The sequence below is a fragment of the Ursus americanus genome, chromosome 3 (assembly GCF_024610735.1).
Source record: "Ursus americanus isolate L20-20 chromosome 3, mUrsAme1.1.p, whole genome shotgun sequence".
Lineage (NCBI taxonomy): Eukaryota > Metazoa > Chordata > Mammalia > Carnivora > Ursidae > Ursus > Ursus americanus.
The window spans coordinates 77492876-77508932 of record NC_142129.1 but is presented as its reverse complement, the minus strand read 5'-3'; the positions used below and the strand labels follow the sequence as shown (position 1 = coordinate 77508932).

Here is a 16057-nt window from a genome sequence, read left to right as displayed (position 1 = left end):
AATTGAATTTAAATAAAATTAAATTGAAAAATAAAAATAAAATGGCTTCACAACTTGAATAGGGCATCAGAAAAACTTCCATTGACTAGGACAATGTCTCTAGAGATACACTGAAAGGAAGATAATCTGAAATTCATTTTATTGAGAATGTAGTCTGAATTGCCAAAAAGGGCTACAATAAAATGTTACATTTTGTTTTATTAACCAATAGTCTAATAATATTTTCACATACAACAACGTGTGTGTGTCTGATATTTTGCATTAAAAATTAAAATCTGCCCTTCTTTTAATAAGGATCATATGTGCTAGCTACAGAAAGATAAATACTTTATCAGAAATGTGTTTCATGAACCAGTGTACTGCTGACTGCTGATACTTTCTCTTCTCCATAATCATACTGTGTTCACATTTAGCTTGGGTATTTACTAGCTGTTGTGACCTGCAGCAAACTGGTTAATTTGCCATCATTGGCTTCCTCAAGGAAGACTGTATTACTAGATCACTGTTACGGTTTATTTCTACTCTGTGAGGGGGAGAAGACTATGACTATGGCACAAAGAAAAAACAACTGCTTGTTTACAATTTATGAAAATGCAATTTTTTAGCTGGAGCTTTATATGAAGATTTGAACAAGTATTTTGGATCCTGAAATTTACATATTGGTTTTGTTTTTCCTTATCTACAAATTTTCCTTACAATATACTAAGATATTCAAGCACAGGAATCATGTCATCTAATTTTTCTCTTCTGCATTCCCCACATCTCCTCTCACCTCTCTCTGGAGTCATTGCTCAGGCTACTGGAGCTGGTGTTGGCTCCCCAGGGCCCCCACGGAATACCCTATTTAGTTTACCTTCTCTGGGCATTGCCACATTTGTTTCTGGATTGGTTAACTCAGAGGCTGGAACATTCAGTTTGTAGTCTGAATTAAAGGTGGTTTAAACTTAGATGCCAGGTGCAAATGGGTGGCTCAGCTGGTTAAGTGACCAACTCTTGGTTTCAGCTCAGATCATGTTCTCAGGGTTGTGAGATCCAGCCATGCACCAGGCTCTGTGTAGAGTCTGCTTGAGATTCTCTCCCTCTCTGTCTGCCCCTCCCATTCTTTCCAAAATAATAAAAAAATTTTTTACTTACATGCCGAAGTACCGAGTGCTAATAATGCCATTCAAACTAAAAGCTGTTTTCAAACTAAAATACCAAAATTTTTAACTCTAGTAAGCTCTACATTTTAAAACATGTGAGATATCACAATATCCTGTCTTCACAGTATAAAGATAATAGAACTAAACTCATTAGAATATTCAATGTAAATTTTATAAATGCATATTCTTCCTAATTTCAGTAGTATTAAACATATATATATATATATATATATATATATATATATATATATATATATATATATATATATGAGATTTGGGGTAACTTTCTACTTTTTGCTTTAAATTATTGCATATTTTTGTACTAAATAAAAAAGCCCAATATAAATGAAAACAGTTAAGCAAAAGTATATTCTATGATAATACTAGTGATAAGAGTTCTTTGAGTAATGTTATACAGCTTATATAGATATAACGTGGGGGCCTGAACTCAGAACCCTGAGATCAAGACCTGAGCTGAGATCAAGAGACAGACACTTAACCAACTGAGCCTCCCAGGTGCCAAATTTTTTGACAGCTCATAATTAAAGAAGTTGAATTCTGTATTTAAAATTATCATTAATTTGGGATGAGGTCTTGAGCAATTCATTTCCCATGTTTCTTCTTTCATTCACACTTTTTATGAAAACAAGCAATTAAAATAGGCAAAGTATGGCATGCATATGTATATTCTCAAATGAAATTAATTTACAAAATAAAAAAATTCTCACAACATTGTAAATAGAAAAAAATATCTAAGAAATATCAAAGACTGTAGTTGAACTGTCTGGGCTCACCCACTCTTTTTTTCCAGGTTGAATACACTGAAATATTTAGAACCAATGACTGCTACACCCTCAGATCTAAAACAGATTTAGTTCTAATCATAAAAAAGATAATTACAAAGAAAATAGATAACCACATAATTTGCAGTATTAATGGTCAACAATAAAAAAGTCACTGAAAAAGAATCATATAAATAAAATGTGTTGTAAAAGCAGGTCACAACTATTTTATAGACTTGTGTTATAAAGCAAGGAAGATCCTTGCAGATGCTCTAGTTTTCATTTCTTATAGAATACATCAGAAAGGTGAAACATGAGTTGACATGACTTCCAATATCACAGTTAGTTAATGGTAGTGCAGAAGTATGAACTTCATCTATCTCTCAGGCCAATGCTAGTATCAGCAAATAGAAAATCTCATTCAGTTTATGCCAACTAAACCTACCTCAAAGCACACCTAAATAAATGGTGCTCAGATATGTAAAATCTAGCACAAAGAACACATAATTTATAATTCCATTTTAATTATAATAAAAAGTTAATTTAAAAATTGTATTATCTAATTGACTATTTTTTCTTAAGATTTTATTTATTTATTTGTCAGAGAGAGAGAGAGAGAGAGATAGCACACAAGCAGGGGGAGCGGCAGGCAGAGGGAGAAGTAGGCTCACCCAGCAGAGCAAGGAACCCTATGAGGGACTCAATCCCAGGACCCTGGGATCATGACCTGAGCAGAAGGCAGACACTTAGCCGACTGAGCCACCCAGGCATCCCTCTATATGACAATTTTATTTGAAGACTTGGACATGCAAAAAATGAAAAGACTGTTGAACAAGCAAAGTTTTTGTGGGATGCACCATTTATGGTGGATGAAAAATGTCAATTAGGGATGAAAAAAAAGCTAATTGACTTTCCCATCTCTTCTCTACTCCACTCCCAGAAATAAGCAAATATCACACTGCTGTAAGGGAAAATAATGTAGGAAGGCTTACCCAATGTCACCAATTATCAAGGAAATTCAAATAAAAATAACAACTGTTAGAATGGCCGTTATCAAAAAAATCAAGACAGTAAGCGTTGGTAAAGAGGAAGAGAAATTAGAATCCTTATATTCCATTGGTTGGAATGTAAAATGGTGCACCGTTATGAAAAATAGTATGACGTTTTCTAAAAATTCAAAACAGAATTACCACATGATCTAGCAATCCCATTTCTGGGTATTTATCCAAAATAATTGAAATCAGAATCTCAAAGAGACAGTAGCACTCTCATGCTCATTATAGTTATATACACAATAGTCAAACACTGAAATAATCTAAATATACATTGATACATAAATGGATAAAGGAAACATGGTTTATACATATAGTAGAATACTGTTCAGCCTTTAAAAAGGAAAAAAAAATCCTATATGAGACAAGATGGGCTATTGCAAATTCATGCTTTTTAAAGGTAAAAAGGGGAATATAATTAGCTGTGATTTGTGGTTCAACTTGAAGATTATCATGATAGGATTGTGTTTCTAATCACTATAACCTCTAAAATAATCTAGTATTACAGTCCAGTATTTCCTGGAAGGATTGGTACAGATGCTAAGGTCACTCTATGGCTACTTTTATGGTATTTAGAATTAGTCATATTATATGAAACAGACTAAAACAGAATGTGTCTGAATAAGACAGGAAAAAGGATATGGGTTGATTAGTAAAATTTTAATAATTCCAAGAATATGACATGTGGAGCAATCCAATGAGAGGTATGTGATGTCATCATCTTATTTGAATTTTTATTTGAATTTCCCTGATAATTGGTGATTTATAAACTTTTCTTAATTTCCCAATTCATTTTGTCAGAACAAAATGGATGTTTTCAAGTGACTTTCTAATTCAATGGTATTACCAGATTCATACCATTAAATAGAGTGTAACACACTAATCCAAAATGCACTCATGAATATAAAGATACATAGTTAATTGAATGGACATTAGAAGCTAGGTTAGGCGATGCAACTGGACATGAGAAATGCTTGCATTAACTGTTGCCTCCTCTGCTTTAAGTATCTCTAGTGAACCATTAAGGATTTTAACTTTAATTATGGTCTTAACCTTTTTTAATATTCATATATTCTGTATTGTTCTTTTTTTAATGTTATTTAAATGTATCCCACTACTCAGACAGCAGATTCCAACCTAATATATCATCACTTAAGTCTAGGAAAGGAGTCTTCTAATAAATACAGGAGCTATCTGGATCAGTGGCAAGACCATCATCATCACCATCGTCATCAGCTCCACTGAGAATTAACATATATAAGGACAATATAAATTCCATTTCAAACATTAGCTGACAGATGGAAAGCACAGAACTTTGATTACTGAATTGTAACTTTAAATCATTTGTAAAATCAGATAAAAAGATATTTCTGAAAAGGGAAATTCTAAAAAGAAATCTCCCAAACAAAATTTAAAAGCAAAAGGTAAAAGTAAATATACTTAGTCTACTGAATAAGAAAATAGAATGTTTCTTTTGACAAAGAAGTAGGGAGTTTTTATCCTGACCTAGGTACTCATCACTAGAAATATTACAACATGTTACAATATTACAACAATAATTTGCTTATTTTTGAGCCAAAGATACTATATCATTGTTACGAATGGCATAATTGAAATTAAAATCGTGAACTTTTAATGTATAAATTCTTTCACCATTTGAGGAGCAAAGGGATATAAATAAAATAAAGAAGTCATTTCAAACAATAAAAAAATCGATATCCATTTTATCATCCTGAGAGAATCTTAAAGAAATAAAATGAATTAGGTGTTAAGTTACTTCATAGGAAGTATCAAAATTCTACTTCTTACATATCAAAGAAAAATTAGCAAATAATTTACATTGGCTTGAGAGATGTTCAATAAATAATAAATATCATGAGATGGCAGAATTTCATTCCGCAAGTTCTAAATCACTTTTAATATGTAAAATGATATTTCAATACATATAATAATATTAAACATATTACAGTAACTGATTTTTCCATTGAAAAACAAGGACTGCCTAAGAAGACAACATTTTTTAAAAAGATTTTATTTATTTACGTGAGAGAGTACGAGCAATTGCACAGGCGGGAGAGTGTTGGGGGAGGAGGGCAGGGAAGGGAAGGAGGGGGGAAGATGGGGAGGGAGTATCCCTGAGCTGATTCACAAATGAGCTCAGAGCACAGAGCCCAGCAGGGCTGGATCCCATGCCCAGAGATCATGACCTGAGCGGAAACCAAGAGTCCCAGGCTTAAGGGACTGAGCCACCCAGGCGCCCCTGAAGACAACAGTTTAACCTCAATAGCTATCTATTGATGTCACAAAACTCAACTATTTTCCCTTCAGCTTTAAAAAATTCATGTAGAGAAACTTCTTCTCCTAATTCATAAGCAAACATGATTACAACTATAAAAACTAATGGCAACGTATACTAAATGAATTACGAAGGACGTTCATACATATACCAGCTAACTATAAGAAGTCCTTTTGATTTAAAAGAAGTAAAATGAGACCCATTTCACTTATGTTAATAGCATCAATATGGGACTTTTTTTTTTTTATGAAATGATTTTGCCCACTTTTTCTCATTTTATCCTCACAGCATTCCAGTAGTATAGGGTAAGTGTAACTTACCCCTACTTTTACTGATGTGAAACCTCAGCTTTAGAAATTAGATTTAGTGGTAGTTCCAAAAGCCAGCTCTCCCGATTACTCTAAGTTCAGGAATACTGGCATTCTAAGGGCTTTTTTCCTGTTTAAGATACACAGAACCTAATTACAAAATCTTGACTGTTTTTACAGCTAATATTGTAGAATTAAGTGCAAATTCAAAATAAGCGAATGTATTTAATTATGATAAAACATACCACATCAAGTTGACAGATATTTAGTATGTATCAGAGAGAGGACTAGATTCTGGGTCACTAAGGTCAATCAGTTATGATTCCAGATATGTTTTCTCCCAGGGAGGAGTAGGAGCGCCATGGAAGAACAAAAGTCCGGCTTCAGGATGAGAGAACTCCGGAGGGCTGGTGAGTAGGAAACTGAGAAATGGGAGTGAGGATGGACCCTCATGAGTTCCATCAGGTTGGTGTATGCCCACCACAGGCCTGGTAGGTCCCGATGAATTCGGACTCAATTCATTTGACAACATAAGGCATAGAGGCAAGGTTTACAATAATCAAACTGTTATTTTAATAACATCATGCAGTTTGGAGAGGGCCTACACCTTGCTTCCCCTGTGGCCCTTCCACTTCTGGAAGGTTCGGGTCAGTCTCTTCCATGCTTCACTCTGTAGGACTGTTATGGTATGTAGGGATTTATGTTTTAAAAATATAGGGGAGTGACTTTTGGCTTACTAATTTTGAATATTATGTATAGGAACACATGAATGAACACACTGAAGTCATTTTCACAGAGCTAAAATGTAACACATATATCGTATTGTGTATGTATGTACAAATATATACAAATTCAATATTATAATTTCTCATTATGTCTCTCTCTTTCTACCCTTTACTCCTTCTAACTATTCTAGTTACAGCACTCAGAGTGTTCCTATTTGTTTTAATTTTTTTTAAAAGATTTATTTATTTGGAGAGAGAGAGTGAGAGAAAGAGCCTGTGCACACACAAGCGGTGGAGGGGGGGGACAGAGGGAGAGAAAGACTCTCCAGCAGTCTCCCCACTGAGCCTGGAGCCCAAAGAGGGGCTCCGTCTCACAACCTTGAGATCATGACCTGAGCTGAAACTAAGAGTCAGATGCTCAACTGGGGCCCAGACAAAACCCCCTGACCCCTCCACCATCCACTTTTTTATTTTTTTGAAGATTTATTTATTTACTTGAAGAGAGAGAGAGAGAGAGAAAGAGATGAGTGTTCCTATTTAAATGTCATTCTGCTTCTGTGTCAGCCCAGGGGCTTCTCATCCTACACGAGTGGAAGCTGGAGTCCTTACAGTGGCCCACAAGATTCGATCTCTGTGACTACTGTAACTGAAACTTCTGCTGTCCTCTCTCACATGCTCACTAGCTGAGGCCACAATGGGCTCCTTGCTGTCTTAGTTTTCCTGCCGCACACCAGGCATGATCTTGCTCCGGGCCTTTGCCCTTTTCATTTGTCTGCTGTAATACTGATAACTTCTGGCTCACTCTTTCCTCTCCTTGGGGGCTTTTCTCCATTTCTGCCTTCTTGGTGAGGCCCTCCATGAACAGCCCCTCTAAACTTGCAACTCCACCCTCCTACAGGCATATCTCTGCTCCTTGTTGTATTTCTCTCCTTAGCACATATTACCATTTAATACAGGCTACTTATAAATAACTTTGCTTTTTTCTGTCTCACCTACTAAAATGTACAGTCCATGCTTTCTTTCTTTATGTCCCCACGGGGTCAAGAGAGATCGCTCTATATAGCACGTACTAAAAAAAATTATAGAAATAAACGGATCACTCATAGACCTCAGCAGACTCAAGCGCCATAAATGACAATGATGAGGATCTAGGAAAGCCTCGAGAGTAAAGTAAACAAAAGCAGTTTAAGAGAGAAATCTTATTTTCTTCCAGTGCTCAGTGTAACTTACTATACAGTTGAAAAGCCTTTAATCTGAATTCACTGAGTGCTGGCATGAAAACCTGAAAACCTGAATTTCTGCAGAATATTCTTTCTGCTTCAACACTCATCACTCTGTCTGGAACATAGCAGAATGCTGTAACTATGCTGAACTATTTTAAAAATTAACAAGTGAAATAAATGAAAGCCTGGAAAGATCTGTTTCAGTTACTAGACAGTTCCTTGCCTTGAGAAGTTAACAATCTGCTGTTAGAAATTACCTGAAGGTTACCTGGGATTCTTTGGGATGGGAGGAGACAAGTCTGTAAGCTCCACTTAGTTACTGTATTGGTTCTAATGCATGTGGAATAAACCAGTGTATTCTGAATTTCTAGATTTCTCTTATTGCAACTGAAAAAAATACATAAAGTGCCCATAAAAAGTCATGAAAGAAATAGCTTTTTTCCCCCTTAACTAGCTCTTCGGATTTATTTTATATTTTTATTCATTTAGACCCTCATCAAACCTTACCTCCACAATGAGTACCTTCTATCCACTGCCTTTCTAGACTGTAGGCACCTTCAAAGCAGGGTACATCGTATCATTCTGCATCATTCTAGATAGACTCTGTGCAGGGTAGTTACTGAATACATGCTGTAACCCATATTCATTCTTCATTACTCCTGGCATTCCTCATATCACCACCACTCCTTCACAACAACCTTCTCTCCAAACTCCCTGTTCTTTTTTTTAATTTTTATTTTTTTTACATCCAACTAACTTTTCACTATATTGCCACGGCACCCCAATAGGCTCTTAGACAATTCTGCAGTATGCTCCTCAGTGTCCTTCCCATTAAGAAACATCTCATACATGGATGAATTCAAGTTTTGCAGGGCCTGAGGCTCATGCAGTTTTAAGGAAAAATATATAAAATTATGAATACAAAACGGGATACAAGTGAATATTTGTTAAAAGGACAAAAGCAACCACAACAAATTACAAATGCCGAAAAAGCAACAGATGCCACAAACATCACCCGTTGCCCAGAACTTCCTGGAGCTGTGTAGGGGGCTTGTAGAGTGAGGGGGAGCCCTGAGACTTAACTTTCATTAGTGGCATAATTTCTCCATTCTGGTCTCATTTCTCTTTTCATCCCATGTAATCACTCTCACCTTCTTAATGCTAGTGCTTGAATTTTCATTTTATCCAACACACTCAGCTCATGGTTCACATGCTACCATTTTACCTTCTCGTTACAAACCTGTAACCATGTTTCTTCTCAACAGTGAACCTCCCTGACATTTCTTCAACAGGTAAAGTGCCTCCTAAGTATGCATGATAGAAGGGTCTCGAGGAGGATTCTGTACGTTCAATGCATAAAACCTGATGGGCTTCTGTGATTTGTCAAAAGTCCCACACAAAAGGAGCTGATGAGAAAAATGAGTCCAGACACTGAGCGCCAGACATCTGACGCCTACACCACAGGTCTGCTCTCTAACAAGATGTGTTTTCAGTGACTAACAGACCATGAAAGTTACATGAACAGATATTCATTGCGTGTGCGTCCACAGATTTTAATCAGACCTGAGGTGTACTGATTAGCAGACTGTTGATAAGAAAGACTTAGAAGCCTTTTCAAAGATTAGCCAAAACTTTGGTTTTCCTGTTAAAATGAGAAATGGCTTAATCACTTCAGGCAGGAGGTGTTTGTTTGTTTTTAATTAATTCAGGCCTGTGAATGGAAATATATATAGCAGTATAGCAGACAGCTCAAACAGTTCAGTATTCCCCTATAGGAAGCCTGAGCTTTGTAAGATTTATCGTCATCTATGAAAACAATTTTATCTGTCCCTAAGAAAATAACTTCTGTAGCTAGCCTAGTGCCTTATAGTTAAAAAAGCATATAAAATATTTCAGCTCCTTTCATTCCATTAACCCTGTGAGTCAGGTCTTGAAACCTCTCATTTGTACAGATGAGATAAAAGGAGACTCAGAGAACATAAGCAACTTGGCTGAAGTCATGAAGATGGCTTTAATTCCAAGTTTTCTGACCCAAGTTCGGTGCTTTCTTAATGAGAAATATTCTGTGTCCCTGCAGTTCAGAGATCAGAACTGACTATGGTCAATTATCTACACATGAGCAGGTATAAGGGACACAGAATTCAAGCTTAATATAGCAAATATGCTTCTTACCATCAAAGATCTCCAAAGTAGAAGTAAACATGATCTTTTCTCCACTTATGTAAAACACTATGCCAAACACTATATTTAATGCTTCTGGTACATTATTTCTAAATCTGACTATTATTATCTAAATTTCCCTCCTGAGAACACCAAGCTACTAAAAGTTAAACAATGTATCCAGGCAGTCAAGTGCAACAGCTGAATTTAAACCCTGACCTGTCTGACTTGAAAAACATTGTCTGTGTATGTGGGACATGCTGAAGCATTGGCTGATAAAGATCTAGTATGAATATTAAAGACAGTTCAGCATCTTTGCTTCCAAAATAACCACTCCAATTCACACACACACTACAAGGTAGCCTGTTACGGCATACTGACTAGACAAATCCAGAAATTTAAGTATAGAAGCAATTGTTCATCAAGAAGCAGTATCGCTTGAACATACATAAATATTTCAAGGTATGCTACCCTTGTTAATAAAGGCAATCAGATTACGGTATGGATTATTACACTAAAAAAATGTACAAAACAGGACAATTATTTAGTTTTCTTGATATCCCTATCAGAAATATTATGACTCAAACATACTTTTCCTCTAATTTCAAAATAAGTGGATAAAAAAGATAAATATATTTCTTTGTCCTGGCAACACAGCTAATCATTTATGTCCTGACAAAGTAAGTCTGATATCACTGCATCCCAAAAATAATACATGACAACCTACCAGTCCAGGTGCCCCAAGCTTACATTTTTCTTTCCATAAGATAGATTCCTAAATATTTATTAGAAAATCTTTGTATTAACATGAAATGTGATCTTTTGTCACGTGTGCCTGACATACCAGCTTGCAGGAATTTTGAGAAATCTCATACTAATGACCAATCCGTACCTGGTAATCCCCCAGGACCAAGAACAAGGAAGCTCACTCATCTGTGTGGTGTGTTTCTTGATCTCCAACCTTGATCACTGCCATGACATCTGTAACATATGCCAAAAAAGCATAAGCAGAAATAGAGACTTTTTTGCCTAGGAACATTCTCCCTTAAGTTACACAGGAGTGCGTCTTCTAACAATACTACTGGAGTTAACTCTCCTACCATAGACTTCTTCATAACAAGGATTTCCGGAGGCCAACTTCTCACATCAACACCACCACTCCAAAAACAGCTAGCCTCACCTTCACACCAATCACTGATAGTCAACCATAAAGCCAACAGCATTTTCTTGCCACAAACCCTGTCAAATCATCTCTACAAAGAGCTAGCTAGTTGGATCAATACCACCTACACTGAAACAACTAGAAGCTAAGAACTTAACAATATCCATGAATTAGAATTTATACTACAGGCATATTTCCTCACAGAATAACAAATGGATGAACAAAAGATAAATTCATTCTTTACAGGTATAATGACCTGGGAGAAGCTAACTTTCCCTACAGCCCAGGCTAAAGCTAAAAGCAAGCAGTGGACATCAATGGTTTTAAATTCTTGCTCTCCTATTCTATGTCCCTGCTGACTCATTAAAAGGTTCTTGAAGCTACATTTAGATCTTAACACTATATTCCTATCTTGGCTCCAAAAGGCTTTCTAAAAATCTTCTAAACAAATTTTATTTAATCATCAATAATAATAATATAGATACAAGTTATCTTTAAAATCAAATGATTGTTTTGGGTTCACTGAATAGAAGCTGTTTAGTTCTTATGGATTTATTATTCTTTTATAGAAATTGATGAAATTTTAAAAGTATCATGTCAATAATGTATTTCACTATTAGGATATACAACACTAAAAAAAAATTGGAGAATGAGTTCAAGAACTTCAGTGATTAAATGAAACTTAGAACCAATGATATGTACATGGAGGATTATACTTGGCCCATTATATTTCCTAAACAAAATTTTATTTTATTTACATTTTCTACTCTGCCTTTTCTGGGGATATAATATTGTTAGGAGTTGATATAAAATGATACAAAATTGTTAATAAGTTTAACAATTGCATTGTGTTATTTTTTTTACTGTCCAAACTTATTTTATTGTAGTGATTCAGAATACAATTATTAAATCTCTACGTAGGACAACGGTCCAGTATTGTGAATGCATTTAAGACTCAAACAGACATGACTCAGTATAAAAAGATATATTTTTTCCCAAGTTAATATATTCCTTCTATACGATCACTATCAAATTTCAACAGAAATTTTCCTGAAAATTGATAAGAAGATTGTGAAATGTGTATGAAAGGTCATACGTCAAGAATTGTCCCAAGAGGATTTTGAAGAACAGCAGTATGGTACCTACCACGTGTCAGGACTTAATATAAAGGTATCATAATTAAAAGTGTGACAATGATGTTTGGATAGACAACAGACCAGTAGACTAGAAAAAAGATGTCATAAAAGACCCACATACGTATAAAAAAAATTCAATATCTGACAGATGGAGCACTGTAGATCACTGGGAGTAAGGACACACTATTCAATAAATGGAGCACACACAACTGATTATCTTTATTGTGGGGGGAAAAATTAGAGTTTCTACTCAGACCACAAGTAGATTAAAACAACTTAATTCTACGTCTAGCAGGACATTATGTGAAAAGGGAGAAAAATTTTATGATTTTTAGAAGGAAATATAGAGTAAAATTTTTAAGACTTTTGGGCAAGGACAATTTCCTAAACAATACAGAACATTTATAAAATTTAACAGAAACAAAATGATAAACTTGATCATATTAAAATTTCAATTTGTGTAAAAACAAACAAAAGGACAAACAAAAAATACAAGTCATGTACTGCGAGAAGACATCTACAGCCCACTTACTTGACAAAGGATTACGAGAATATATAAAGATTCCCTCAAATTCAATTTGAAATACACAAACTAATCCAATTAAAGAATAAGCAAAAGAACAGGCAAAATGCAGATGAGAAAAACCCAAGAGTTAACAAGATTAATAAAATATTATCACACCCAACACTACCAAACGGAAGGTAAACAAAAACAACAGACACCATCCCACATTACATTTGAAAAAGAAAAGTTAGTGAAAGGGACCAAAGATGTAGAGAAACAAGGAGACTCATTTACTACTCACAAATGTAAAAACATCTTAACACTGTGGACAGCGACTCGGAAAAATCAACTACTGTTGAAAAAACCATACAACATCCTCCTACATTATTTAACAAGGTAGTCATTATAACCAGAAATTTAACTTGTAGAAGAAATTCCTCCACGTGTGCATAAGGAGACTACTTCAAAAAATTAATTATAGCATTGCTTGAAATAGTTAAAAAAAAACCTCATAAATAACTCAAATAACCAGAGAATGTTTAAATTACAATAGAGATGTACAATAATAGAATGGTAGAGATGTACAATAGAATTCTGCCCCATAGTGAAAATAAATGAACTAGAGCCACATATACCACTTTGGATAAATTGTATAAACTTCATGTGACTAAGAGAAGTTGCAAAAATACATTAAGGTATTTATATAAAAATTTCAGAAACAAGCAAGATATGAAGAGTTTATGAATACATACATAAAACTGTGAAGAAGAAGAGCAAGTGAAAGAGTAACCTCAAATTAGGTCTGGTAATCTATTCTGGGATAGTACGGGAAGTCTGGGACAAGACAGGTGACTACAGGAGGTCTTAATTGACTTACATGTATCCCTTTCCCCTAAAAATATGAAAAAAATATGGCAAGATGTTGATAAAATAAATATGGTGGGTATATGGCTAGATAGGTCTGCCATATTATTCTCTATGGTTTTTTTGTGCACTCAAACATTTGTAATCAAAATTGCAAGTCAGCACCGCTTAAGTGCTAAGTTGCATACATCTAACCATGAAATTCTGAGAAGCTCCCCCAGCCCCGCTCCCATCCCGGGGGGGAAGGTGGAAAAGAAGGTGTGGGATGTTGAGCTGGGCATCTCAAGAGATGAGGAGGTAAAAAGTGTGAATAAGCTGTGTGAGGCTTAAAAGGTAATTTCCCTGACTGGGGAGGGGGCTCAGACTGAGAAAAAACATGTCTTCTTCTAATGAATCAGAGACCATCAAACCCTGACTTTTTTGTGGTTATTGTGTAGTTGGAAACATTCAACCACAGAGTTGTTTTAGTAAAATTCACAAGACTGAGAGCAAAACACACTCACCATTTAAGTGCAAATAAATCAGAAACATGTGTCAGGCAGCAAACATTTCCACAAAGCACTTGCTATTTTGAGTTTAGATTTTAACGTCTAATTTAAAACTCCTCTGTTCTGTGCCCTTCACCCTCTTACAATGCTTTTGGGCCAGAGAAGAACTCCAGAGGAAAATCTTCTCCTCACACTCTGCCACTGCACAGAACTGTGCTGCATTTTCCAGATATGAGTTGTTTTTTTCCTGTATCAGTAACAATTCAATATTGCACCCCCCACTCCAGAGATCTTAATTTAAATTCTAAGCGAAGAAAAACTCAAACAAAACAAAACCCAAAAACCTAGAGTAAATTTATGTAAATTTATGAGCAGTTAAGCTCAAAGTTGTAAGAACGTGTGCCCAGAGGAAATGGTTTCTATTTTGTACATTTTTTTTCCTGAAAAGGTAATCAAAAATGGTAATTAACTAAATATAGATGCTGTCTTAAATGTACATGGTTCTTAACAAACAGTAGAATGTGACTACCTGTATTATTATTTGCTTCGCAAAATCCTGCGAGGAGCAACATCTCAATAAGTATACAACATTTGTAATCAAAAATTAATTATTTAACACATATCTATATATGCTATTTAAAATCTTGTTTTATTTGACACCGTGCTGGGCACTGGGTATGCAGGAAAAACCCTCATTGTTAAGGGACACAAAAGATCCATGCACACGTGATGTTTGCACAAATGGATGGAACACAGAACCGACCCTGGTCTTTATCAGTCTTTGCTTGTCATGAGGCATAGATAATTGTATTATGGACTTCCCAAATTTGGAAACGGTTGGTACTTTGATCTGAGAACAACATACAGTTATTTTTAAGGAAAGTTCTTTTTTTTTAATAAAGCATGTCATGAATTCAAAAATTGTAATCATATCGAATAGGTTTCACTAGGTAAAACAGAGAAAAGAGAGTTTATTACAGAGGAAGCATCTAATGTTTTGAGGCCGTTGGTTAAGGTACTGATTATACTGAACCTGGTATGGATATTGTACTATGAATCAGGTTTATAACCATTTCTCTAAAAATAAAAATTTAAAATGGAAGTGGCAGGTTTTAAATATATATTTAAAGTCCACATATTCAAGTGTAATTTTAGATGCTCAAATTAGTTCAAAGAGAAATAACAATATCAAAGGAGAAAATGAGATGATATCATACACCACTTAAAGCCCCAACACTGATGAGCATTACACAGCCTCAACACTGTTGATCTGAGGTTGTTTAAAATTTTAATCCTAAAGCAAAGAGCAAGAAATGGCACTTTAGAAACTTAAATTTGTAGTTTAGTTCCACAGATATTTTTGTCGTCATCCTCTTCTTTTTTTTTTTTTCCAACAGAAAGTTGACCTTATGCATTAAAAGGAAGAATATCAGGTTGCAAAATATCATTCTTGGCCTGGTATTTGCTTAAGAATGTTTAGTAATGTTGCAGAGAAATAAGTTTTAAGATTTAGGAAGATTCGTTTCCTTCGAGTATCTGACTGTGTAAGTTCTTTCAGAAAATTACAGAATTTTGTAAAACTAAAAGATTGGCTCAGGAAATTTTGATTAACGCAATGCTCCCTAACTGCTTTTTTAATTTCAGGGGATGGCACAAGCCTCTATTATGAGTGCTTAAAAACAAACAGCCTAATGATTCTACAATAATAATTATTGCTAATTATCAGCGTTCAGAAACACATCATTTTCCTACCTTATTTAACAAGATAGACAACCTTGTTCAGAAAGATTTTTCAAAAAACAATGAATAAAAATCTTCTTCAGGAAGTATAGGGGGGCTTTTTCCCCCTTCATTATGTAAGTCAGTACTTTGAGAATAGCACTTGGCTTATGAGCATTGGAAAACCTACATGACTGGTCAGTATGTTTTAAATGCACAAATCCAGAGAATAAAAAGCTAGAGGAAAACTGCAAATACTCTTGCTCTTCCAAAAGTCAACACAATCAGAATCCATGGCATTGAGTACTACGACAGTGTTAGCATGTGAGACACTGAGGAGTCTGAAAAGCCTACTGTAGGAGAAATAACCAAACTTAGAAAAAAGAGTAAGAACGACCTGTTTTTTAGCAAGAGCTTCATTGTATGGAGTGGGAAAAAAAATACAATCTAAGAATTCTATGGTCAACCAAATATCATTCATGTTTTCAATCAGCT

At 35.0% G+C, this 16057-nt stretch overlaps 1 protein-coding gene across 7 annotated transcripts in view; it reads right to left on the bottom strand.

Moving 5' to 3' along the window:
* PCLO (piccolo presynaptic cytomatrix protein) overlaps nucleotides 1-16057 on the bottom strand; it is a 373917-nt gene that overhangs the window by 90809 nt on the left and 267051 nt on the right. Inside the window, exon 11 of one of the 7 annotated variants that reach the window (XM_087861130.1) lies at nucleotides 10581-10669. The exons of the other annotated variants lie outside the window; for them this stretch is intronic. Within the exon in view, the coding sequence (XP_087717256.1) occupies nucleotides 10614-10669 (56 nt within the window). The 3' untranslated portion in view covers nucleotides 10581-10613. The remainder of the gene's footprint in view (nucleotides 1-10580; nucleotides 10670-16057) is intronic. 7 annotated transcript variants of the gene reach the window in all.